The sequence below is a fragment of the Oncorhynchus masou genome, chromosome 6 (assembly GCF_036934945.1).
Source record: "Oncorhynchus masou masou isolate Uvic2021 chromosome 6, UVic_Omas_1.1, whole genome shotgun sequence".
Classification (NCBI taxonomy): Eukaryota; Metazoa; Chordata; class Actinopteri; order Salmoniformes; family Salmonidae; genus Oncorhynchus; species Oncorhynchus masou.
The window spans coordinates 20,664,342-20,689,292 of NC_088217.1; the positions used below are offsets into that span (position 1 = coordinate 20,664,342).

The 24,951-nt window shown below is 41.9% G+C and overlaps 2 protein-coding genes across 2 annotated transcripts in view; one reads left to right on the plus strand and one right to left on the minus strand.

Annotated features, from left to right (window-relative positions):
• LOC135541522 (protein bicaudal D homolog 2-like) overlaps positions 1 to 13,267 on the minus strand; it is a 30,685-nt gene extending 17,418 nt beyond the window's left edge. The window contains exon 1 of the mRNA XM_064967834.1: positions 12,732 to 13,267. Coding sequence (XP_064823906.1) covers positions 12,732 to 12,971 — 240 coding nt within the window. The 5' untranslated portion in view covers positions 12,972 to 13,267. The remainder of the gene's footprint in view (positions 1 to 12,731) is intronic.
• An 8,680-nt stretch (positions 13,268 to 21,947) lies between these two features.
• On the plus strand, positions 21,948 to 24,724 carry LOC135541526 (zinc finger protein 892-like). Its single transcript, XM_064967838.1, has 2 exons — positions 21,948 to 22,277; positions 22,987 to 24,724. Exons 1-2 carry the CDS (start codon positions 22,085 to 22,087, stop codon positions 23,886 to 23,888), a joined length of 1,095 nt encoding a protein of 364 aa, XP_064823910.1. The 5' UTR covers positions 21,948 to 22,084; the 3' UTR covers positions 23,889 to 24,724.
• Positions 24,725 to 24,951: the final 227 nt, after the last annotated feature.

Genomic DNA, 24,951 nt, shown 5'->3' on the forward strand with positions numbered 1-24,951 from the left:
ATTTATTTTAGACAGGTCTAAAGAAGCATGATATGAAGAAAATGTAGTCTATTTCTTAAGAAAATAATAGCATACTCTGATTTGTCCTTATGTTAGGTCCTGATGTGGCTACGTAAAATGGCTACACTAGTTCATTTAGCAGACAGGTTATGCTAAGAATTCTGTGGCATTATTTAATAGTATAAAGTATAAAGAATACAAACGATTTGAGGGAGCCCGCACATGCGGCTATTCTGTGTTGAGCAGTTAACAAAGAAATAGGTATTCCTATATGCTTAATTTAGAGTTATTAATGTACCTTTAGGTTGTTTTACAAACATTGGGCTATATATTTTGAATTTTAATACACTCTAAGGCAGCATGATGATACCATAATGATAATTTGAAAAAAGTTGCTTGAAACGCATGATCTCTGATTGTTGTTTTTTTGCACAGGCTGTAAACACTGCAATAGTTTCTCCTTCCCAATTTTACAATCACTTGATAATGCCTCGAATTTCACAGCGGCATCCCCTTTGTGGCTGTAATGTCCCCTAAAATACTCCATGCCTTTTGCGGCCCGGAGTGCTCGTTGTGCCCTTCTCCCTGAGTGCTGCGTTGTGCCCTTCTCCCTGAGTGCTGCGCAATCCGATACGCCTCTCACTCACATGGCTCTTGTTCACGTGATTGGGTCTTTCTCACAGGCTACAAGTGAAGACAGTCACAGAGGACGCAACTGTGCGTGGCCTTAGCCAATTCCGAGGTGCATATTGAAAATATTGAAAGAACTGTCCATAATTACTTTAATGAACAGCAAAAGCACTTGCCTATGTCAATTTACTATCCCCCATAGTACAAAAGTTGACCTATTCTGTGCAAGAAATAAATAAAATAAAACATTTTACACAATATGGCTGACGCAACAGATCAGAACATTTAGCTTAAAATGTTGATAAATAATTAGGCCTTTTCTTCACATTATAAAAGCAGCAATGCGCACATGGCAGTAGGCTATAAGCACGAATGTTCCATTAGCAGGAAAAGTGACCACAATTGTGATTACGCATGTAATTTTATGGTGAAAATTATCTTCCTCAAACTTGAAACTCACGTGCTGCTTACAGTGCCTTCGGAAAGTATTCAGAACCCTTGACTTTTTCCACATTTTGTTACGTTACATCCTTATTCTAAAATAGATTTGAAAAATAAATACATCTCATCAGTCTACACACAATACCCCATAATGACAAAGCGAAAACAGGTTTATGGTAGAGTGGCAAGACGGAAGCCACTCCTCAGTAAAAGGCACATAACAGCCCGCTTGAAGTTTGCCAAAAGGCACTTTAAAGACTCTCAGACCATGAGAAACAAGATTCTCTGTTCTCATGAAACCAAGGTTGAACTCTTTGGCCTGAATGTCAATCGTCACATCTGGAGGAAACCTGACACCGTCCCTACAGTGAAGCATGGTGGTGGCAGCAGCAGTTGAATTCGGAAGCTTACATACACCTTAGCCAAATACCTCTAAACTCAGTTTTTCACAATTCATGACACTTAATCCTATTAAAAAGTTCCTGTCTTAGGTCAGTTAGGATCACCACTTTATCTTAAGAATGTGAAATGTCAAAATAATAGTAGAGAGAATGATTTACTTCAGCTTTTATTTCTTTCATCACATTCTCAGTGGGTCAGAAGTTACCATACACTCAATAAGTATTTGGTAGCATTCCCTTTAAATTGTTTAACTTGGGTCAAATGTTTCGGGTAGCCTTCCACAAGCTTCCCACAATAAGTTGGGTGAATTTTGGCCCATTCCTTCAGACAGAGCTGGTGTAACTGAGTCAGGTTTGTAGGCCTCCTTGCTCACACACACTTTTTCAGTTCTGCTGCCCACAAACTGTCTATAGGATTGAGGTTATTCCTTTGTGATCGCCACTCCAATACCTCGACTTTGTCGTCCTTAAGCCATTTTGCCGCAACTTTGGAAGTATGCTTGGGGTCATTGTCCATTTGGAAGACCAATTTGCGACCAAGCTTCAAAATCCTGACTGATGTCTTGAGATGTTGCTTCAATATATCCACATAGATGTCGTCATGAGGAAGGAAAATTATTTTGTGAAGTGCATCAGTCCCTCCTGCAGCAAAGCACCCCCACAACATGATGCTGCCACCCCCGTACTTCACGGTTGGAATGGTGTTCTTCTGCTTTCAAGCCTCCCACTTTTTCCTCCAAACATAACGATGGTCATTATGGCCAGTTATATTTTTGTTTCATCAGACCAGAGGACATTTCTCCAAAAAATACGATCTTTGTCCCCATGTGCAGTTGCAAACAGTAGTGTGGCTTTTTTATGGCAGTTTTGGAGCAGTGCCTTCTTCCTTGCTGAGCGGCCTTTCAGGTTATATCGATGTAGGACTCGTTTTATTGTGGATATATATACTTTTGTACCTGTTTCCTCCAGTATCTTCACCAGGTCCTTTGCTGTTGTTCTGGGATTTATTTGCACTTTTTTGCACCAAAGTACGTTCATCTCTAGAAGACAGAATGCGTCTAATTCCTGAGCGGTATGACGGCTGCGTGGTCCCATGGTGTTTATACTTGCGTACTATAGTTTGTACAGATGAACGTGGTACGTTCAGGCATTTGGAAATTGCTCCCAAGGATGAACCAGAGGTCTAAAAAATGTAATCTGAGGGTTTGACTGATTTCTTTTGATTCTCCCATGATGTCAAGCAACTAGTTTGAAGGTAGGCCTTGAAATACATCCACAGGTACACCTCCAGTTGACTCAAATTATGTCAATTAGCCTATCAGAAGCTTCTAAAGCCATGACACCATTTTCTGGAATTTTCCAAGCTGTTTAAAGGCACAGTCAACTTAGTGTATGTAAACTGGAACTGGAATTATGATACAGTGAATTATAAGTGAAATAATCTGTCCGTAAACAATTGTTGGAAAATGACTTGTGTCATGCACAAAGTAGCTCTACTAACCGACTTGCCAGTTTGTTAACAATACATTTGTGGAGTGGTTGAAAAACAAGTTTTAATGACTCCAACCTAAATGTATGTAAACCTCCGACTTCAACTGAACATAAGTTTCCTTTTGTTTGAAAATTGGTTTCTTAAGTCCTTTGTTGTTGTTATAATTCATTCTTCACAGTCATGTTTTCCCCATCTTATTTTAAATAAAGGAAAATACACTTTATGACACTGTCATGAAGCATTATGACCATGCTGTGTCACTTTACTTGGACTATGAAAATACACTTTGACACTGTCATGAAGCATTATGACCATCCTGTGTCACTTTACTTGGACTATGAAAATACACTTTGACACTGTCATGAAGCATTATGACCATCATAATCACATAAGCCAGATAGGCCTATCATGTACTGTATATGCCCTTATGTCAATCGTCAGTCAAAAAGGGGGTTCTTGTCCTGCTCCTGAAATCTGCTCTGCCATTCATCCTCGTCAAGTGCATTGGGGTAGCAGCATGTCTGATATAAAACTTTGTGTGCAATTACAATGATAATTTAATATGGTCAGTTTCAGAAAATATAACAAACTTACTGTTGACAAGTGGGCTATGGTGTCATGGAATGTTCTACCTTGTGTGGTAGGTTTTGTGGGTTTTGACACTCTTATGTTGGTGTCATAAACAGCCATGAAATAATGCATTATATGTCACAACAGGTCTAAATATATGTGTCATGACAGTGTTTTGACCATATTATTACAGGTTTTGACAAGTTATGTCAGCCGTTATGACATATTATGACATGGTTATGAGTGTCATAACGTGTTATGATGCTGGGTGTCAAGTAAAGTGTTACCAAAGTTTCCTATATTCAACTTATAAAATACATACAGATTCAGTTTTCAAATTGAGTTCTTTCAATTTAGATTCAAAACCAGAGACAACATAGATTCAAAACCAGAGACAACATCCTGGTCCTTTTCCTGACAGGAAAGGCATAGGAGAACAGATAGAATCAAACATTCACTGTGGTAAACAGAAACTTCTGAAGCCAGCAGGTTTCTGAAGCCAATATTGCATGTTGAATGTATTTTCTTCCTATGAATTTGGCTCTAGCATTTGAACCGTTTTGGCTATGAGCTACTCTCTGGAGCATGGACGTGCCTTCTGTTCCCGTCTATGATGAGCTACTCTCTGGAGCATGGACGTGCCTTCTGTTCCCGTCTATGATGATCACAGGCTGCATTAGAAGGGAGTGTCACAAAAACAGAAAAATGCCATTTGCATTCATTTCTGTTTCAAATAATGACATACAAGTTCAAATGATGAATTAAATTATTCCATTTGTGCATTAAACAAACAAATTTTAAATTCTAATTCAATATCCTAATACAAATTAAAATTGTTCCTAAGGGGAAGGGTACCACAAAATGTACAGATCAACAGAAGAGGCCTTACTGAACAAACAGTGCTACTTTATACAGCCCCCTCTCCCCGAGGAACTGTGACAACACTGTTGTTAAACTGTAGTGAACTATAGGTCATAATTACAATACAGACTTTCACATAATTATAGGCCACAGCCTTCAGTGGACAAAATACAGACAGTAATTTTCATACAATCGCCTGCTCTTGAGAACATATCTACAGCATGTCACTCCTGTGTTGCTTTATACTTTAGACACTCTCTGACATGTCATGTGATGGACTCCAGATCAGATATGTGATCATTGATTAAAGAACAGGGCCTAATGGAAATACATATAAACATTAAAGGATTGTCATTGATTAGAGGACTGTTGTTGCACTGTCCCATAGTTTCTGGTAGGGTTGCAAAAGTAACTTTCCCAAAACTCCCAGGTTTTCCAGAAATTCTGGTTTGGACGAACCCTAGGCCTGTTTTTGCACTGTCTAATAGTTCCTGAAGTGTGTTTTGCGCAGTAGAGTTGAAGCGAGGCGGGAGACCCAACGGGGACATGAGGAGCTTAGTGTTAACCACCTCCACCTGTGTCTAAGCCTCTGTCTGACCCCATATCCACGTACGTAACAAGCGCTCAGTGTGTCTGCGTGCGTGTGTCTGCGTGCGTGCGTGTGTCTGCGTGCGTGCGTGTGTGCGTGCGTGCGTGCGTGTGTCTGCGTGCGTGCGTGTGTCTGCGTGCGTGCGTGTCTGCGTGCGTGTATCTGCGTGCGTGCGTGTGTCTGCGTGCGTGCGTCTGCGTGCGTGTGTCTGCGTGCGTGTGTCTGCGTGCGTGCGTGTGTCTGCGTGCGTGTGTCTGCGTGTGACGTTGGCTTCACAGGAACAGACAATCCCACATGGATGTACTGTAAGCGGTTCACGTAAAGGTCAGCAGATAAACATGTAATTACTGTGTTAACTAAGCTAAGGTTTTGCTGACCTGGGCATTCCATGAATAAGAGGGTGTTAGTGTGAGAATGTGTATAACAGGAATGTGGTGAGCCTACTAGCTTGCCTTGGTTATACCTATCCCATCTGATGCCTCTCTCTCTCTATCTCTTTCTCAAACTCCTATGTCTGTTTTTTACAAACACCAAAAGTAGGGCTATCTGAATAAATACATATATTTTCATTCTGATGTAGTTGAATCAGTAGAGATAGTTTAATGGTGGCCCAATACTCTCTGATGCTGGTCCTAGCTACTGAGGAGAAAAATATATCCTTTCTCAATGATACTACTTGTCCCCCAAGTCTTAGTCTCCCCCTGCTCTGAGCATATGCATGCTCGTGGGAACTAGGAAACTCTGAAATGTCCGACTTGGAAACTAGTTGAGCTCTGAGTTGTTCACTTGAATTACTAGAATGAACCAATAGGGAGCTCTACGCAAATAACTCAACTTCCGGGTTTCCGAACACGCAATACTCCTAGGTCCAGTCCATAAACCTTCATCAGAGAGAGATAGGGGTGAACCATCTTAGAACCCAGTGGGAGATTTAGACCTTTCTTAGGACTGTTTACAAAATATTATCAATTAAATCAAATTTTATTTGTCACATACCCGTGCTCAGCAGATGTTATTGCGGGTGTAGCAAAATGCTTGTGTTTCTAGCTCCAACAGTGTAGTAATATCTAACAAGTAATATCAAAGAATTTGACAACAATACACACAATACACACAAATCTAAAGTAAAGGAATGGAATTAAGAACGTATAAATATTTGGACAAGCAATGTCAGAGCGATACAGTAGAATAGGTAAGAATACAGTTCTACATATGAGATGAGTAATGCAAAATATGTAAACCTTAAAGTGACTAGGGTTCCATTTTTAAAGTTGCCAGTGATTTCAAGTCTATGTATATAGGGCAGCAACCTCTAATGTGCTAGTGATGGATATTTAACAGTCTGATGGCCTTGAGATAGAAGCTGTTTTTCAGTCTCTCGGTCCCAGCTTTGATGCACATGTACTGACCTCGCCTTCTGGATGATGGCGGTGTGAACAGGCAGTGGATCGGATGGTTGTTGTCCTTGATTATCTTTTTGGCCTTCCTGTGACATCGGGTGCTGTAGGTGTCCTGGAGGGCAGTTAGTTTGCCCCCAGTGATGCGTTGAGCTGACCGCACCACCCTCTGGAGAGCCATGCGGTTGCAGGCGGTGCATTTGCCGTACCAGGCAACTGCATCGACAGTCAGCCTGACAGGATGCTATCAGTTGTGCATCAATAAAAGTTTGTGAGGGTTTTTAGGTGCCAAGACAAATTTCTTCAGCCTCCTGAGGTTGAAGAGGCATTGTTGCACCTTCTTCACCACACTGTCTGTGTGAGTGGACCATTTCAGATCATCAGTGATGAGTACGCCGAGGAACTTGATGCTTTTCACCTAGTCCACTGTGGTCCAGTCGATTCGAAATAGAAGAGTGCTCCCTCTGCTGTTACCTGAAGTCCACGATCAGCTTCTTAGTTTTTTGACAATGGGTGAGAGGTTATTTTCCTGCCACCACACTCCCAGGCCCCTCACCTCCTCCCTGTAGGCTGTCTCGTCATTGTTGGTAATCAGGCCGACTACTGTTGTGTTGTCTGCAAACTTGATGATTGAGTTGGAAGCGTGCATGGCCACGCAGTTATGGGTGAACATGGAGTACAGGAGGGGGCTGAGCACGCATCCTTGTGGGGCCCCAGTGAGGATTTTGAGGATCAGCGAAGTGGAGGTTTTGTTTCCTACCTTCAACACCTGGGGGCGGCCCGTCAGGAAGTCCACGACCCAGATTGACGGGACAGGGTTTATACCCATGGCCTCAAACTTAATGATAAGCTTGGAGGGTACTATGTTGTTGAATGCTGAGCTATAGTCAATGAACAGCATTCTTACATAGGTATTCCTCTTGTCCAGATGGGATAGGGCCGTGTGCAGTGCGATCTATTGGGGCGGTAAGCACATTGAAGTGGGTCTAGGGTGGCAGGTAAGGTAGAGGTGATCCTTGAATAGTCTCTCAAAGCACTTCATGATGACAGAAGTGAGTGCTACGGGGCGATAGTCATTTTATTCAGTTACTTTTGCTTTCTTGGGTACGGGAACAATGGTGGACATCTTGAAGCATGTTGGGACAGTAGCCTGGGATAGGGAGAGGAGAGATTGAAAATATCTGTAAACACTCCGGCCAGCTGGTCTGCACATGCTCTGAGGACGCTGCCAGGGATGCCATCTGGGCCAGCAGCTTTGTGAGGGTTAAAATTCAATTCAATTCATGCTTAAATGTCTTATTCACATTGGCCATGGAGAAGGAGAGCCCATAGGCCTTGGTAGCGGCCTCGTCGGTGGCACTGTGTTATATTCAAAGCAGTCAAAGGTGTTTAGCTTGTCCCGGAAACAAGACGCTGGTATCCGCGACATGTCTGGTTTTCCCTTTGTAGTCCGTGATTGTCTGTTAACCCTGCCACATATGTCTTGTGTCTGGGCTGTTGAATTGCAACTCCACTTTGTCTCTATACTGACGTTTTCCCTGTTCGATTGCCTTGCGGAGGGAATAACTACATTGTTTGTATTTGGCCATATTCCCAGTCACCTTGCCATGGTGAAATATGATGGTTCGCGCTTTCAGTTTTGAGCGTTCCTGTATGTTATCACCATCACACCATGAGTAGTTAATCATGAAACATACACCCCCGCCCTTCTTCTTCTCAGAGAGGTATTTATTCCTGTCTGCGCAATGAATTGAGAACCCAACTGGCTGTACGGACAGACAGTATATCCTGAGAGAGCCACGTTTCCGTGAAACAGAGTATGTTACAATCCCTGATGTCTCTCTGGAAGGAAATCCTCGCCCTGAACTCATCAACTTTATTATCCAGAGACTGAACTTTTGCAAGTAATATATTCGGAAGCGGTGGGTGGTGTGCGCGCCTCCTGAGTCGGACTAGAAGACCGCTCCAAGTACCTCTTTCCACCAGTGGTGTTTTGGCTCAGCCTCTGGAATCAGTTCAATTGCCCTGGGGGGTACAAACAAAGGATCCAATTCGGGAAAGTTATTTCCCTGGTTGTAATGCTGGTAATGCTGGTGAGTTACCGTAGCTCTGATATCCAAAGGTTCTCTAGGGCTGTATGTAATAACACCAAACATTTTCTGGGATAATAATGTAAAAAATAACACAAAAAAAAAAAAAAACTACCGCAAAGTTTCCTAAGAGCTAGAATCACGGCAGCCCTATCAGTCGGTGCCATACAGTTGAATGGATTACCCAAACAATAACTGAACCAAATAATGACTGATCCAAACAATGACTGATCCAAACAATGACTGATCCAATCAATTAAGTGTCTCTATGAGAAATAACATAGGTGTCCTGTGGCTGTGTGGCTCTGTGTTTCAAGTTTTAATATCACATGCACATGAAATGCCTTTCTTGCCTGCTCTAAACCCAACAATACAGTAATCGATATCAATGTAGTACTAAAAATAACATAAGGTAGAACAAAAACACACAAGAAATAAAAGAACACGAGAGCTATATTCAGGGTCAGTTCCAACACCACATTTACAACAGGCAGGGATACTGGAGTGATAGAGGTTGTGTGTGTGTGTGTGTGTGTGTGTAAAAGGATACAATACAATACAGTGCCTTCAGAAAGTATTCACACCCATTTACTTTTTCCAAATTTTATTGTGTTACAGCCTTAGATTTTTTTTTAATCACTGACCTACACACAATACCCCATAATGTCAAAGTGGAATTATGTTTTAGAAATGTTTATAAGTTAATACAATATGAAAAGCTGAAATGTCTTGAGTCAATAATTAAGTATTCAACTCCTAAGTATTCACCCCCACAGACTCACTCTGTGTGCAATAATTGTGTTTAACATGATTTGTGAATGACTACCTTATCTCTGTACCTCACACTGTAAAGCCATTTCAAGCAATGAATTTCAAAAACAGATTCAACCAAAAAGACCAGAGGCAGGGGCAGAACAATCTAGCACCCTTTTGGTTACTGGACCAACGCTCTAACCACTAGGCATGTTATGGGTATGCTTGTAATCTTTAAGAACTGGGGAGTTTGTTTATGAAAAAAAAAATGCAATGGAGCTAAGCACAGGCAAAATCCTAGAGGAAACTCTGGTTCAGTCTGCTTTCCAACAGACATTGGGAGAAAAAAATAATCTTTCAACAAGACAATAACCTAAACACAAGACCAGGGATGTTTTCAAATGCCTCGCAAAGAAGGGCACCGATTGGTAGATGGATAAAAAATAAATACAAATTGGACAGTAAATATTTACTTTGAGCACCGTGAAGTTATCAATTACACTTTGGATGGTACATCAATACACCCAGTCACTACAAAGATACAGGCATCCTTCCTAACTCTGTTGCTGGAGATTAAGGAAACCACTCAGGGATTTCACCATTTTTTTTTACCTTTATTTTACTAGGCAAGTCAGTTAAGAACAAATTCTTATTTTCAATGACGGTCTAGGAACAGTGGGTTAACTGCCTGTTCAGGGGCAGAATGACAGATTTGTACCTTGTCAGCTCGGGGACTTGAACTTGCAACCTTTTGATTACTAGTCCAACGCTCTAACTACTAGGCTACCCTGCCGCCCCATGAGGCCAATGGTGATTTTAAAACCTTTAAAGAGGTTAATGGCTGTGATAGGAGAAAACTGAGGATGGATGAACAACATTGTAGTCACTCCAGAATATTAACCTAATTGACAGAGTGAAAAGAAGGAAGCCTGTACAGAATTTTCTTTTTTACAAAAGATGCACCCTGTTTTCAACAAGGCACTAAAGTAATACTGCAAAAAAATGTGACCATCATTACTTCCGCCAAAGTCGGGTCCTCTCCTTGTTCAGGCGGCGCCCAGCGGTCGGCGTCGCCTGTCTTCTAGCCATCATTGATCCACTTTTCATTTTCCATGTGTTTTGTCTTGTTTTTCCCGCACATCTGGTTTCAATTCCCTCAATCATTTGTTGTGTATTTAACCCGCTATTCCCCCCATGTCTTTGTGTGGGATTGTTTATTGTAAGTGCTTGTGCACGTGTTGATTGGTGCGCGACGGGTTTTTGTACCCAAATGTCTTGTTATTTTTATGCAGTGGGTTTTGCTATTGAACTGCTTGGGCTATTACCAAGTTCTGCTCTACTGCGTCTGACTTCCCTGCCACCAGTTACGCACCCCTTACAGTGGCAAAGCAACTTTTTTTTCCAGAATACAAAAGTGTTATGTTTGGGGCAAATCCAATACAACACATTACTGAGTACAACTCTCCATATTTTCAAGCATAGTGGTGGCTGAATCGTGTTTTATTTTGTGTTTTTATTTAACTTTTATTTAACTAGGCAAGTCAGTAAAGAACAAATTCTTATTTACAATGGCCTAGGAACAGTGGGTTAACTGCCTTGTTCAGGGGCAGAACAATCTAGCACCCTTTCGGTTACTGGACCAACGCTCTAACCACTAGGCATGTTATGGGTATGCTTGTAATCTTTAAGAACTGGGGAGTTTATGGAAAAAAAATGCAATGGAGCTAAGCACAGGCAAAATCCTAGAGGAAACTCTGGTTCAGTCCGCTTTCCAACAGACATTGGGAGAAAAAAATAATCTTTCAACAAGACAATAACCTAAACACAAGGCCGAACATACACTGGAGGTGCTTACCAAGAAGACAGTGAATGTTCCTGAGTTGCTGAGTTACAGTTTTTACTTAAATCTACTTGAAAATCCATGGCCAGACCTGAACATGTTACTGAGCTTGAAGACTCACAGCTGTAATCACTGCCAAAGGTGCTTCTACAAGACTCAGGGGTGTGAGTATTTACAGTATCTGAATGAGATATTTCTGTATTTAATTTTCAGTATATTAGCAAAAAGTTCCAACAACATATTTTCACTTTGTCATTATGGGGTATTGTGTGTAGATGGGTGAGAAAATAATATATTTAATCAATTTTGAATTCAAGTGGTATGAATACTTTCTGAAGGCACAGTACAAGGGACACATATGCTTGATGTTTGGCCTGTGAACTCATGTCCTTTCATTCCCCTCTTTGTCTCTCACACAATGAAGTTCAAAAGTGGGGCTGAGCTCAGTGGAGTGGATTTACCATCAATATGCTTGAAATGAATGACAACAGAAACTAGCTATTCTTGATAGAGACAGAAATAATCAGGTAAACATAAACAATGCTAGTGAAGTTAGCATGATAGCCAGTTGTGTTGTGTGGCTGAACTTGCTGCCATTCTGCTAGAGCACCATAGTCAGAATTCTGCGAGAATGTTCTTTCTTAGATATAAGACATAGTCTAACTGTTTACTTCAGTATACTGCAAGCGATTGAGAGGGATTCACATGCTTCAGGGTAACTAAAATCTCCTTAAACATTGTAAGGATATGGGCTGGACCTAGAAAGGCCTCTGGACTCACAAGAGACATAATGACTCAATTTAGTTATTGAGGCAATTGAGTACAGCCCTGTTTAACAATGGGTATTAGCTCCTATGAAGCAGGGAGCAACTGCAACAGGATTCTTCTGTAACAGATATGTCTACAAGATAGAGGCCATTGTCTCTCTGAAAAAAGGCTACAGCATAAGGGCAGAGCTTATCAAAAACAGCCAAACAACCTGGTTGCTGTTCTCTCCCATTTGAGAAGCCAGAGGGAGAGAAACCCTTATCTAGCAGAGACAGAGCCAGCATGGGCCTGACTAGCTTAAATATAGTACTTACTGCTTTCACCAGAACAATTTCCACTGTCACACCAACAGCATGTTGGGACTTGTGAAGGCTGCTGCTGATAAATGTCAAGCAGAGATGATAACTTTAACAAAGATATTCAAATAGCACCCATATTTTCACACATAACATTTTGACACACATTTCACATGTATGTTTGTATACATCCGAAAACATCTGCCCTCTTGCCTAAAGTTAGTGTTCTGTCTTTTTGAACGTTGTCTTTTATCACACTAGGCCAACTTTAATGTTGTTACCAAAGTAGGCTAAGAAACTTCTAATACAACTTTGTGGTGTTTGTTAACCACTTGACAAGCAAACGTAATCAATCGTTCAGAGAGCATTCTGGGTGGGCTATAAAGTGTTTAATATGGTTATAACAACATCACAGCTGAATTTAATTAAAAACTTTCGAAACAAAGCAACATAGCACTGCCTGAATCGAATGAGAAACGTAAGCTATGAGCCTAATTTGCTCTTTGTTAGAAACAATGTATCCGTTAACGGTTACAATGAATGTGCGCTTTGACAGTAAATTGGACACATTTGCAGCAATGGAATGTTGTGACCTCACTCTACCTCCTTCAGTTGGTCGAGTTCATGCCGAACAGTCTCGAACTCGGTCTCTAACTCGTCATAACGCTGTTTGAGCTGTTGCTTCTCTTCGAGCACCGCCAGCCCGTATTCCGCCGCCTGGATCTTCTCATGAGTCGTCTCGCTCAGCTCCCGGGATAGGCGCTCTAATTCCGCCCGAAACCACTGCGGCCCGGCCTCTGCCACCAGAGTCGCCTCGGGATATTCCTGTTCTTCCACAGACATCTTGGCCAGCCGGTTCCGCCAACAACAGCGTTAACGGACCCAGCCCTTGAAGGAGCACAGAAAAATATCCTATAAAAATAAATCAGTGCCTTCTGTATTTGAACTGCATGTCTGTATTTTTGTCTGTCTCTTCGGGTCCTCCACTTTTTTTGATGTGAACAAAGAGTTCAGCTATCTATCAGCCGGTACCGTTATACGGTTGCATCTTCAGCTCGTTCCATAGTTGATCCCTATCTTCCTCCCCCACCTACGTCATGCCACTAGAGGAAATGAACTTAACGGAGATCGTCGATTTGGAATACGTGCGTTTCAGGTCTACAATTGTGTGCCATGGGAGATGTAGTTTTTTCCCCATTATGATTGGATGAAAGACTACGCCCACTGTTTAGCATATGGACTTCAACTACCATGGTCATCCGGGAGTTGATGCGCCGTAGCGCTTAAACTCGGTCTATGGAAGAAACATATGGTAAAACCCTACTGTCAATGGTAACCCCTACAGCCCCACAGTCCCCTGAAACACGGATTCTTTAACAAGACTGCCATCTAGGGATTTAAAACGATACTGCAGTACAGTTATGATCCGAGTTATTACAAGTGCAATGTGGTTCATCTGTGTGAAGGCCCATCCGTGCGTGCCTGACGACTCACATTAAATTATTCTGCTGCTACAGTACTTACTAGAGAATTACTTCTCTGTATTGTTATATCATCATCAGAACATCACAGCATTAAAGAGCTCAGTGCAAAAAAGTAAGCATGAGTAATTTCCCATATGACTATACTCATTTGAAATCAGGACATAGGGCAAGATAATGATTTTGAGATGATTTATATACTAATTAAAAATAATGATTGAGTTTGTTGTTGTGGTCGGTTACAGGGGTTCAGTATGTGGTGGTGTTCAAAAGAGTGGTGGAGTTCTGTCTGCAGTCAGTTACGTGAGTCCAGGTGACTGTAGAATGGCACTAGACAGACAGGGCCAATGAAACATAACAGCGCTAGGTGTGTCCCCTCAGGAGTTCCATGTAGATGGACATAGACCATGGGCTCTCCTTTTGAAGGCTGCCTGAAGAGGTTGCTCTGGAACGTACAGTTATGAACATAACTACTGTTCCATGAAGGAGGAAACAAGGTATAACATACTATGGGGAGTCCATAACCAATCTTTTTCAGCTGAAGCAAACTGAAACGATGCACATCGTCCCAATGGATGCAGAGCCCGCCTTCGGAAGCCCCGCCTTCCTGATTATAATACCAGGGCTAGCATCCATTCCTCAATTCAATAACCACTCTTCAGCAAGCCCAAACCCCCTGTCCGTGTGAGGCAAAAATATGTTATACTTCGTTCCCTCCTTCAGGGAACAGCAGTTATATTCATAACTGTACATTCCCTTTCAGTCGGTCACTCGGTATAACATACTATGGTGACATACAATCACGCCCCAAGCCAGCTCAGAGGCTACCAAACTAGGAGGCCCACGGCAGCCCATGCACACATAGGTTCCACCGGCTCCTAAAAGGGGTTACAGAAGCCAACTGTCAGAGCCTCATTGGGCCTGAGCCCCAAATAGGGAACCAGAACCTGCTGCAACTTGGCTAATTTCAGCTTGCTCCTTTAACCTGACACCACTGACATGATACCACTGTAGCCCAAGTCTCTAGACCCCAAGGTTCCAAGAACAACGCTTACCTTGAGAGACTGAAATGTCAGAACTAGCACAAGGAACCTCAAGTCCAAAATAACAGAACACAACCCGAGGCTCAAACATACAGGAAATCTGCAGTAACCTGGAAAATGTGTACTTGCGAGATGCCACGGCAGCCCAAGGCTCACCTCAAGCCCACAGAAAACTGTTAACCAGCGCAAAAATGCTACCTAACATCGACCCAAGTCCATAGAACCCTATCGGATCCAAAAAGGCTCACACTAAGACCTGTGGAGTTTGGAATGACAGAACTCACACAAGGAACCCACAGGGGAACTGTGTTAACCCAGATAAATGTGCAACCTGTATGCGATGCCTAACACCCACTTTCAGACCCAGCCATAACAACACTATGAGCCACACTGGGAGCAGTTACGTCCAAGCGATAAAACCCTGCAAAGGCTTGTGGAGAACCCCAACTCGCTGCTGCACAGATATCACCAATTGTTATGCCCTTGAACAATGCCCAAGAAGCTGCCACACCCCTAGTGGACTGAGTAAACACAGCGCTAAGCAACTCCTGTCCTTTGCTGTCAGATGCTGACACATGCCTCCACAATCCAATGAGAAAGACCCTACTTAGAAAGCACACTACCCTCAGATAGATTAGCAAAACAGACAAAAAAAATATGGTGACTAAAATGGATATCCTTGGTCCTATCCAAATACGTGCGTAAATTCCTGTAGTCCACAATCATCTCCTTTGTCTTGATCACGTTGAGGGAGAGGTTGTTGTCCTGGCACCACACGGCCAGGTCTCTAACCTCCTCCCTATAGGCTGTCCATCTGGCCATTTGGCCTTGTGAATGTTGACCTGTTAAAAGGTCTTACTTACATCATGTGCAGAGAGCGTGATCACACAGTCTTACTGAACAGCTGGTGCTCTCATGAAGTTTCAGTGTTATTTTCCTCGAAGCGAGCATAGAAGTAGTTTAGCTCGTCTGGTAGGCTTGTGTCACTGGGAAGCGCTTGGCTGCGCTTCCCTTTGTAGTCTGTAATGGTTTCTAAGCCCTGCCACATCCGACGAGCATCAGAGCCAGTGTAGTACGATTCGATCTTAGTCCTGTATTGACGCTTTGCCTTTTTTATGGTTCGTTGGAGGGCATAGCAGGATTTCTTATAAGCTTCCAGGTTAGAGTCCCTCTCCTTGAAAGCGGCAGCTCTAGCCTTTAGCTCAATGCGGATTTTGCCTGTAATCCATGGCTTCTGGTTGAGGTATGTACGTACGGTCACTGTGGGGACAATGTCATCGATGCACTTATTGATGAAGCCGGTGACTGATGTGGTATACTCCTCAATGCCATTGGAGGAGACCCGGAACATATTCCAGTCTGTGCTAACAAAACAGTCCTGTAGCAAAACTGGTGTCACTGTCCTGGTATGGTGACACTAATAGTTTCACGGAACTGGTGACTTCTACGGTTGTGGCTAGATGGAGAATTAACGTAGCAGGTTAGAAGAATTAACGTTGCAGGTTAGGAGAATTAGAGTGGCAGGGTAGGAGAATTAATGTTGCGGGTTAGGAGAATTAACGTTGCAGGTTAGGAGAATTAGAGTAGCAGGTTAGGAGAATTAGAGTAGCAGGTTAGGAGAATTAGGTTAAGGTTAGAAAATTACTTAAGTTTAGCTAAAATGCTGTAATCCATCTAGCCACAACCTCATTGTCTACAAAAATGCTTCCTCAATCTGTGACCGTTGCGTAGATATTATTTTGGGGTCTGTGAGAGCTTGTGTGGTATATTTACAATCGAGTCTCGGCACCTAACCATTTTATAGAATCCTGGAGTTTTGGACCTCCAGTACAGCAGACAGCGACAGCTCCCTCCCTTACAGGCACGCAAATAGAGGAAGCGTTTGCGTTGTTTACACACAGCTAGTAATTATCGTTCTCCTGGCAGCAGGGTATTATGCTGTCAACACGATCGCAGTTTTGTTTATCAAAATAAGAGTTCCCTTTAAAAACATGCTACATTTTGGCAGTGGTGGGGAAAGTACCCAATTGTCATACTTGAGTAAAAGTAAAGATACCTTCATAGAAAATGACTCAAGTAAAAGTAAAAGTCACCCAGTAAAATACTACTTGAGTAAAAGTCTAAAAGTATTTGGTTTTAAATATACTTAAGTATCAAAAGTAAAAATAATTTACTCAGTTGGGATTACTCAGTAGGGTCTGTAGAATCGCCACTGAGAATACCAAACATTAGGAACACCTTCCTAATATCGATTTGCAACATCCACCACAACCCCAAGATACTGCAATGCCAGGTATTTCTAAATCTGAAGTAATGTATCCTCTAATTCTCATGCTGGTTTAAGAAATCCATCATCTTAAAATTTAAAGTAACGCAATTACTACTACTAACTTTATGTTGCATATCTCTCAATTACTGTCCAATGTGACCTTAAGTTCACTGGCACTATCACATACTTAAAACCACAGCAGTTGATGGCCATTCTAGGGAAATTTGGCATAACCTCTTCGCTGTCATAAAACAAACTGTCATTTCTGACTCGCAAAAAACGCAGTGCACATTAACCTAATGTGTTCATTCAGATGTAACTTCAACAGATCATTGTACTCATTCATTATTCTGTCATTGCTTAATATGTTATAATCTTCTTTAGTTAGTGGAGATGGAACCCACTGGGAAAAAAATAGTTGAATCAATGTTGTTTCTACATCATTTCAACCCCCAAAATCAATTTGATGACATTAAATCAACGTGGAAAACAAATTTGATTTGCAGAAAATCACCACCTAAGAGCATTTAGTCTTTTTTTCACCAATTTTTTCACCTACATCCAATGACATGGTGAATGGTTTTGTTGATTTCATGTTTAATTCACGATAGTTCACAACTCAAACAAATGTAAATCAAAACTAGACATTGAACTGACGCCTGTGCCCAGTGGGAAGAGTTTTGGTTGTCTTTGCAATTTGATGTTTAGACCCAGATAGTCATTCTATGTGTATTTGTTAGAGCACAGATGACTTGTCTTTGTGAGGAAAATGTTGTATTATTTTCAGATGATACCAGATAGATTTCACAAATGTGTAATTATCAGAAAATACTATGATACTAGATAATTCAAAGAGGTGTACGATAAATACCCTACTGAGTGCTCCCAACCTCACTTTTACATCGGCACAAAAAAGCTTTCACTATAAGACAATACTTGCCATATGGCCTATGGAATGGGTGTAGTAAAAGGCCAGCAACACACATTATTCAGCCCCACCATATATACAGTGTCTTCAGAAAGTATTCATACCCCTTGACTTACTCCACATTTTGTTGTGTTACAGTCTGAATTCAAAATCTACACCCAATACCTAATAATGACAACATGAAAACCTTTTAGGAAACTTTTGCTAATTCATTGAAAATGAAATACAGAAATATACATTTTTGCATACATATTCACACCAGAGTCAATACTTTGTAGAAGCTGCTTTGGTGGAGATTACAACGTTGAGTCATCTTGGGTATGCCTGTATCAGTTTGGCACATTTGGATTTGGGATTTTTTCCCATTCTTCCTTGCAGATTTTCTCAAGCTCTGTTAAGTTAGATGGGGAGTGGCAGTGAAAAGCAATCATCAAGTCTTTCCACGGATTTTCAATTGGATTCAAGTCTTGGCATTGGCTGGGCCACTCAAATTCCATCACATCCTTGTTCAGAAGCAATTCTATTGTTGCTTTGGCTGTATGCTTGGGGTCATTGTCCTGTTGGAACGTAAATCTTCGCCCCCAGTCTAAGGTTGTTTGCACTCTGAAGCAGGTTCTCATCAAGAATTTGCCTGTATTTGGCTCCATTCATTGTTCCCTCTATCCTTACCAGTCTCCCAGCATCTGCCACTGAAAAGCATCGCCATAGCATGAGGCTACCACCACCAATGTGTCACAGTAGGGATGGTGTTAGACGAGTAATGAGCTGTGCTTGGTTCTCTCCAGACATAGCACTTTACATTCAGGTCAAAGACTAACATTTCTGTCTCCTCAGACCACAACATTTTACCTTATAATCTCAGTCTTTTACGTGCCTTCTGACATGCACTGTCAACTGTGGGACCTTATATAGACAGATGTGCTTCATTCTAAATTATATCCAAACAATTGAATTGGCCACAGGTGGACTCCAATGCAATTGTAGTGACATCTCAAGGATTATCAAAGGAAATTAGACGCACCTGAGCTCAAGTTGGAGTGTCGTAGCAAAAGAGTGTTAATACTTATGTACAGTAAATTAAATCATTATGTATTTCATTCCCAATAAATGTGCTCAATTTTCTACAAATATGTTATCACTTTGCCATTGTTGGTTATTGTGTGTAGATAGGTGAAAAAACAAATCAATTAAATAAATTGAATCTGTAACAAATGTGGAATAGGTCAAGGGGTATGCTATGAATTTCTGTGGGCACTTTCTAAATGGAGTACTCCAAACCCTAATTTTACATCAGCAAAAAGAATAGTTTTTTTCACTATAAGCAGATATGTATTTCATATACAGGGATTTGTGTTGTGGCCTGTGGAATGGGTGTGGTAAAAGGCCAGAAACACCCTGTATTACGCAGCGCCTGATGAAATGACACCATGCAGTGCATTCTGAAATTGTTTTCCTTATCAATCTACACACAATACCCCATAAAGACAAAGTGAAAACAGGTTTTTAGACATATTTGCAAATGTATAATTTTTTTAAACAGAAATGCCTTATTTACATAAGTATTCAGACCCTTTGCTATGAGACTTGAAATTGAGCTCAGGTGCATCCTGTTTCCATTGATCATCAATGAGGTGTTTCTACAACTCGACTGGAGTCCTCCTGTGGTAAATTAAATTGATTGGACATGATTTAGAAAGAAACACACCTGTCTATTAACTCCCCAAGAACACAGTGGCCTTCATCATTCTTAAAGGGAAGAAGTTTAGAACAACCAAGACTCTTCCTAGAACTGGCCACCACGCCAAACTAAGCAATCGGGGGAGAATGGCCTTGGTCAGGGAGATGACCAAGAATTCAATGGTCACTCAGACAGAGCTCCAGAGTTCGTCTGAGGAGATGAGAGAACCTTCCAGAAGGACAACCATGTCTGCAGCACTCCACCAATCAGGCCTTTATGGTAGAGTGGCCAGACAGAAGCCACTCTTCAGTAAAAGGCACATAACAGTACACTTGGAGTTTGCCAAAAGTGACCTAAAGGACTCTCAGACCATGAGAAACAAGATTCTCTGATCTGATGAAACCAAGATTGAACTCTTTGACCTGAACGCCAAGCGTAACATTTGGAGGGAACCTGGCACCATCCCTACTGAGAAGCATGGTGGTGGCAGCAACATGCTGTGGGAATGTTTTTTCAGTGGCAGGGACTGGGAGACTAGTCAGGATCGAGGGAAAGATGAACCGAGCAAAGTACAGAGAGATCCTTGATGAAAACCTTCTCCAGAGCCCTCAGGACCTCAGACTGGGGTGAAGGTTCACATACCAACAGGACAATGACCCTAAGCACACAGCCAAGACAACGCAGGAATGGCTTTGGGACAGGTCCCTGAATGTCCTTGAGTGGCCCAGCCAGAGTCCGGACTTGAACCCGATCGAACATCTCTGGATAGACCTGAATATAGCTGTGCAGCAATACTCCCCATCCAAGTACTGAGTAAGGGCTTCCTGAGTGGTACAGTGGTCTAATGCACTGCATTGCAGTGCTTGAGGCATCACTACAGCACTGGGTTCGATCCCAGGCGGTGTCACAGCCGACTGTGACCGGGAGACCCATGAGTCGGCGTACAACTTGCAAAGAGTCGTCCTGTTTTTGCTTTGTCATTACGGGGTATAGATTGATGAGGAATTTTTTAAAATCCATTTTAGAATAAGGCTGTAACGTAACAAAATGGGGGGAAAGTCAAGGGGTCTTTAATACATGTTGGTCCCATGTTTCATGAGCTGAAATAAAAGATCCCAGACATTCTGCATACGCACAAAAAGCTTATTTGTGTCAAATGTTGTGCACAAAATTGTTTACATCCCTGTTAATTAGTATTTCTCCTTTGCCAAGACAATCCATCCACCTGACAGGTGTGTTATATCAAAAAGCTGATTAAACAGAATGATCATTACACAGATGCACCGTGTCCTGGAGACAATAAAAGGCCACAGATGTCTCAAGTTGAGGGAGTGTGCAATTTCCATGCTGACTGCAGGAATGTCCACCAGAGCAGCTGCCAGAGAATTGAATGTTAATTTCTTCACCATAAGCTGCCTCCAACATGGTTTTAGAGAATTTGGCAGTACGTCCAACCGGCTTTACATCCGCATACCACATGTAACCACAGCAGCCCAGGACCTCCACATCCGGATTCTTCATCTGCGGGATTGTCTGAGACCAGCCACACGGACAGCTGAGAAAACTGTGGATTTGAACAACCGAAGAATTTCTGCACAAACTGTCTCAGGGTAGCTCATCAGCGTGCTCATCATCCTCACCAGGGTCTTGGCCTGACTGCAGTTTGGCACTGTAACTGACTTCAGTGGACAAATGCTCACCTTTGATGGACACTGGCACGCTGGAGATGTGTACTCTTCTTGGATAAATTCCAGTTTCAATTATACTAAGCAAATTACAGACCGTGTGTATGGGAGAGCAGTTTGCTGATGTCAACACAACATTGTGCCCCATAGTGATGGTGGGGTTATGGTATTGGACACAGGACATGGTTGTGTCAGTCATCCGCTGCCATCACATCATGTTTCAGCATAATGCACAGCCCCATGCAGCAAGGATCTGCACACAATTCCTGGAAGCTGAAAATGTCCCAGTTTTTCCTTGGCCTGCATTCTCTCCAGATATGTCACCCAGTGTGTTTCAGTTCCCACCAATATCCAGCAACGTTGCACAGCCATTTAAGAGGAATGGAACAAGATTCCACAGGCCACAATCATTTGCCTGGTCAACTCTATTTGAAGGAGATGTGTTACTGCATGAGGCAAATGGTGGTCACACCAGATACTGACTGGTATTCTGATCCACACCCCAACCTTTTTTTAAGGTATCTGTGACCAACAAATAATATGTTTAAAAACATTTTTTCATATATTCCTTCTTGTATTTGCTTATAAGTGAAAACAAATGTAATCTACTTTTTAAAATGTGATATTTGTTACGTTATCCACCTTGCAATGTTTTATTTTGAAGGTTTCCTCATTACCATAGGAAACTGACGTCGTTGTTAGTGTCGCTAGCATAATAGTAGTGATGCAGGAGCTGAATAAATATAAATGATAAAAGGCTACAGATGAAAGGGGAAAGTATCTTCAATCTTGAAACTATGGGAATGGTTGTTGCTTGCTAGCGTTCACAAGCACCGCGTTAGCAACAAAATACCCTAAACGTTTCCTTGAAAATGTCTAAAATGCAGCTGTTGCAGGATTATCTAAACGAGCGGTTAACAGCGGTGGCTGTTGAGATATTTGGGGCCGTGGAAAATACCATAGCAGAGTACCAGGAAGAAATCTCCCGTTCAAATGAGGAGATTGAACGTCTACGGAGGCTGCTGGATTTGGTTTTCCAACCCGACATAAAGCTACAGAAAGCAGGTTAGTAGTTAGCCCAATAGTGGACTAAAGGAACCCAACTTTACTCCGTAAGGAATTTACAAGTTATGTGTAAAGGCAAATTGGCACTCGAAACCAAAACAGCCAAATAATCCATGTAAAAATGAATCGATTCTCAATTGCGGCAGGTTCTATAAACATAAATCTCCTAATTTTAATATCACATCAAAATAATTTAACAAATGAAAAGTACATACTGTACACTTTTACCCGGTTTTAAGTTGCAGCAGACATTTTCAGTGACAACATGTTTGTGGCGTCCGTCTTCCATTAACACAGGGGTTCGCAGACAGCTAATAGTACAGGTAATCTACTCTGTTTTCTGTCTGTTTTCCGTAAACGAGTGCTGTAACATGGACATATGGTCTTGTGGGAACCTAACACGATAAAAGGTGTGTAATTGAACCTTGTTTGTAGAAAATTATTTCTCGCTGATATGAAATATGTTTCCAAAATCGTACCGAAAGCGATGCGTATTAATGTTTAGAGCAAGCATCTGGGCTCTTAGCAAAACTCCCCTGGTCAGATCAGAACATACTGTCGTCAATAGGCGCTGAAGCAGTTAGTGTCTATGATTGGATAGTTCGTAGTGAATAATGACGCTGCAAGCTAGCTCAATCAATGTGATTGAACCAGCCAGGCCTGCCAATCAACTGATTGGCTACTAATTGTTTTTATCCAATCCTCTCAGACCCTCCGCAGCTCACGCTCCTTGTCCCTGAAGAGGAGGTTCTTGCTGAGAAGCAGCACTGTGAGCAGGAGTGGAGCCCCAGTCTGGGCCAGGAGGACCCAGAGCCCACTCAGATTAAAGAGGAACAGGAGGAGTTTGGGACCAGTCAGGAGGAAGAGCAGCTTCAGGGGCTGGAGTCTGATATCAAAGAGGTCATATTCTCTCCTCCATTTTCTCCCCAGCCCTCACATCATCCCCAAACCCAAACTTTAGAGAACAGAGAGAGGGACGCTCTACCCACCAAAACAACTGGAGAGATCAAAATGGAACCAGATGGAGAGGGCTATGGAGGATCTGAAGCAAACAATGAATTACAGCGCCTCTCTCCAGTAAATTCCGACTGTTCTGCAGCTCATATTGGGAACAGTGAAAGGGACAGTATAGGGCTAATGTCAGGGTTACAGCCACTCAAATCAAAGACAACATGGACAAATAAAGTACAAAGCTCTATTAAGACCAGGGAAGCCAGTGAGTTGAAAGTTCCATTGAGGGCGGCTCACTCAGGGGAGAGACCACACAGGTGTCCCGTCTGCAGGAAATGCTTTCTGAAAATTAGCATTTTAAAAACTCATCAGAGAATTCACACTGGGGAGAAACCATATTGCTGCAATGTATGTGGCAAATGCTTCAGCCGGATGGGACACCTGACTGAGCATATGAGAACTCACACGGGGGAGAAACCATATCAGTGCAAAGAATGTAGCAAATGCTTCAGCCGGATGAGAAACCTGACCGTTCATATGAGGACTCACACAGATGAGAGACCATATAAGTGCCCCTTGTGTGTCGAATGCTTCAGATCAGCAAGTCATCTAAAATGGCACCAGCGAAGACATCACACAGGAGAGAAACCACGTTGCTGACTTTGTGGTAAATGCTTCACTTGTAAGAACTGAGGAGGAGAATGAACCCAGAGGGATAAACATGACAGTGCTGCTGGGGCAAAGTCGTACTCTCACTTGTAGGAGGACCTTTCCATTGTAAAACACTGATGTTTCATAACCCTTCTGAGCATGGCACAAATGTATATACTGTAATAAGTTTTTCAAAACCTAGTAGTTATTTGGCAATTCTAGCATTATTTGCACGCAAAATCACAATTTATATGTCTCACAGAATGGACAAACCAAATGTATATTAAACTTTTGATGTGCGTGTCTATAGTACCCCTTGGGGGGAGTGTTTACCCCCTAAAAGTCGACTTGTAAATATTGACATGTTGGGCAAATAACAAGTGTTCTGGATGTTGCACACCCTCTGTTCTGGATGTTACAAACCCTCTGTTCTGGATGTTACACACCCTCTGTTCTGGATGTTACAGAAAATTGAACATATTAGCAAAAGTCTGAGTGAGGTCAAAACATGGATTGCCATTTCGATCACAAAAAAAGTATAATTTTCAAAAGATTGTAACAACTTATGGATGTTGATCAAAATCAAAAAATACATATTTTTTGGAATGTTTTTCAAATGTCAGCAGAAGGCATAGTATCTCCGGATTACATAATTGCAGTTAGCCTAAATACCACACCCTAATAGTTTATGTTTTGTCTTGAAATACACTATATATATAAAAGTATGTGGACACCCTTTTAAATTAGTGGATTGGGCTATGTCAACCACACCCATTGCTGGTGTAAAAAAAATTAGATGTTATTGCAGGTGTTGTGAAATGCTTGTGTTCATAGCTCCAACAGTGCAGTGATATCTAACAATTCATACAAATCCAAAAATTAAACGAATGGAATTAAGAAATATTAGGACGAGCAATGTCGGAGTCCGGAGTATAAATATACACTGAGTATACAAAACATTAAGAACACTTGCTCTTTCCATGACTGACTAATCTGGTGAATCCAGGTGAAAGCTATGATCAAATCAAATGTATTTATATAGCCCTTCGTACATCAGCTGATATCTCAAAGT

Coding starts and splice junctions, on each gene's coding strand:
- LOC135541526 (XM_064967838.1), top strand. CDS start 22,085: ATGTCTAAAATGCAGCTGTTGCAGGATTATCTAAACGAGCGGTTAACA. Junction 22,278..22,986: donor CATAAAGCTACAGAAAGCAG/GTTAGTAGTTAG, acceptor CAATCCTCTCAG/ACCCTCCGCAGCTCACGCTC.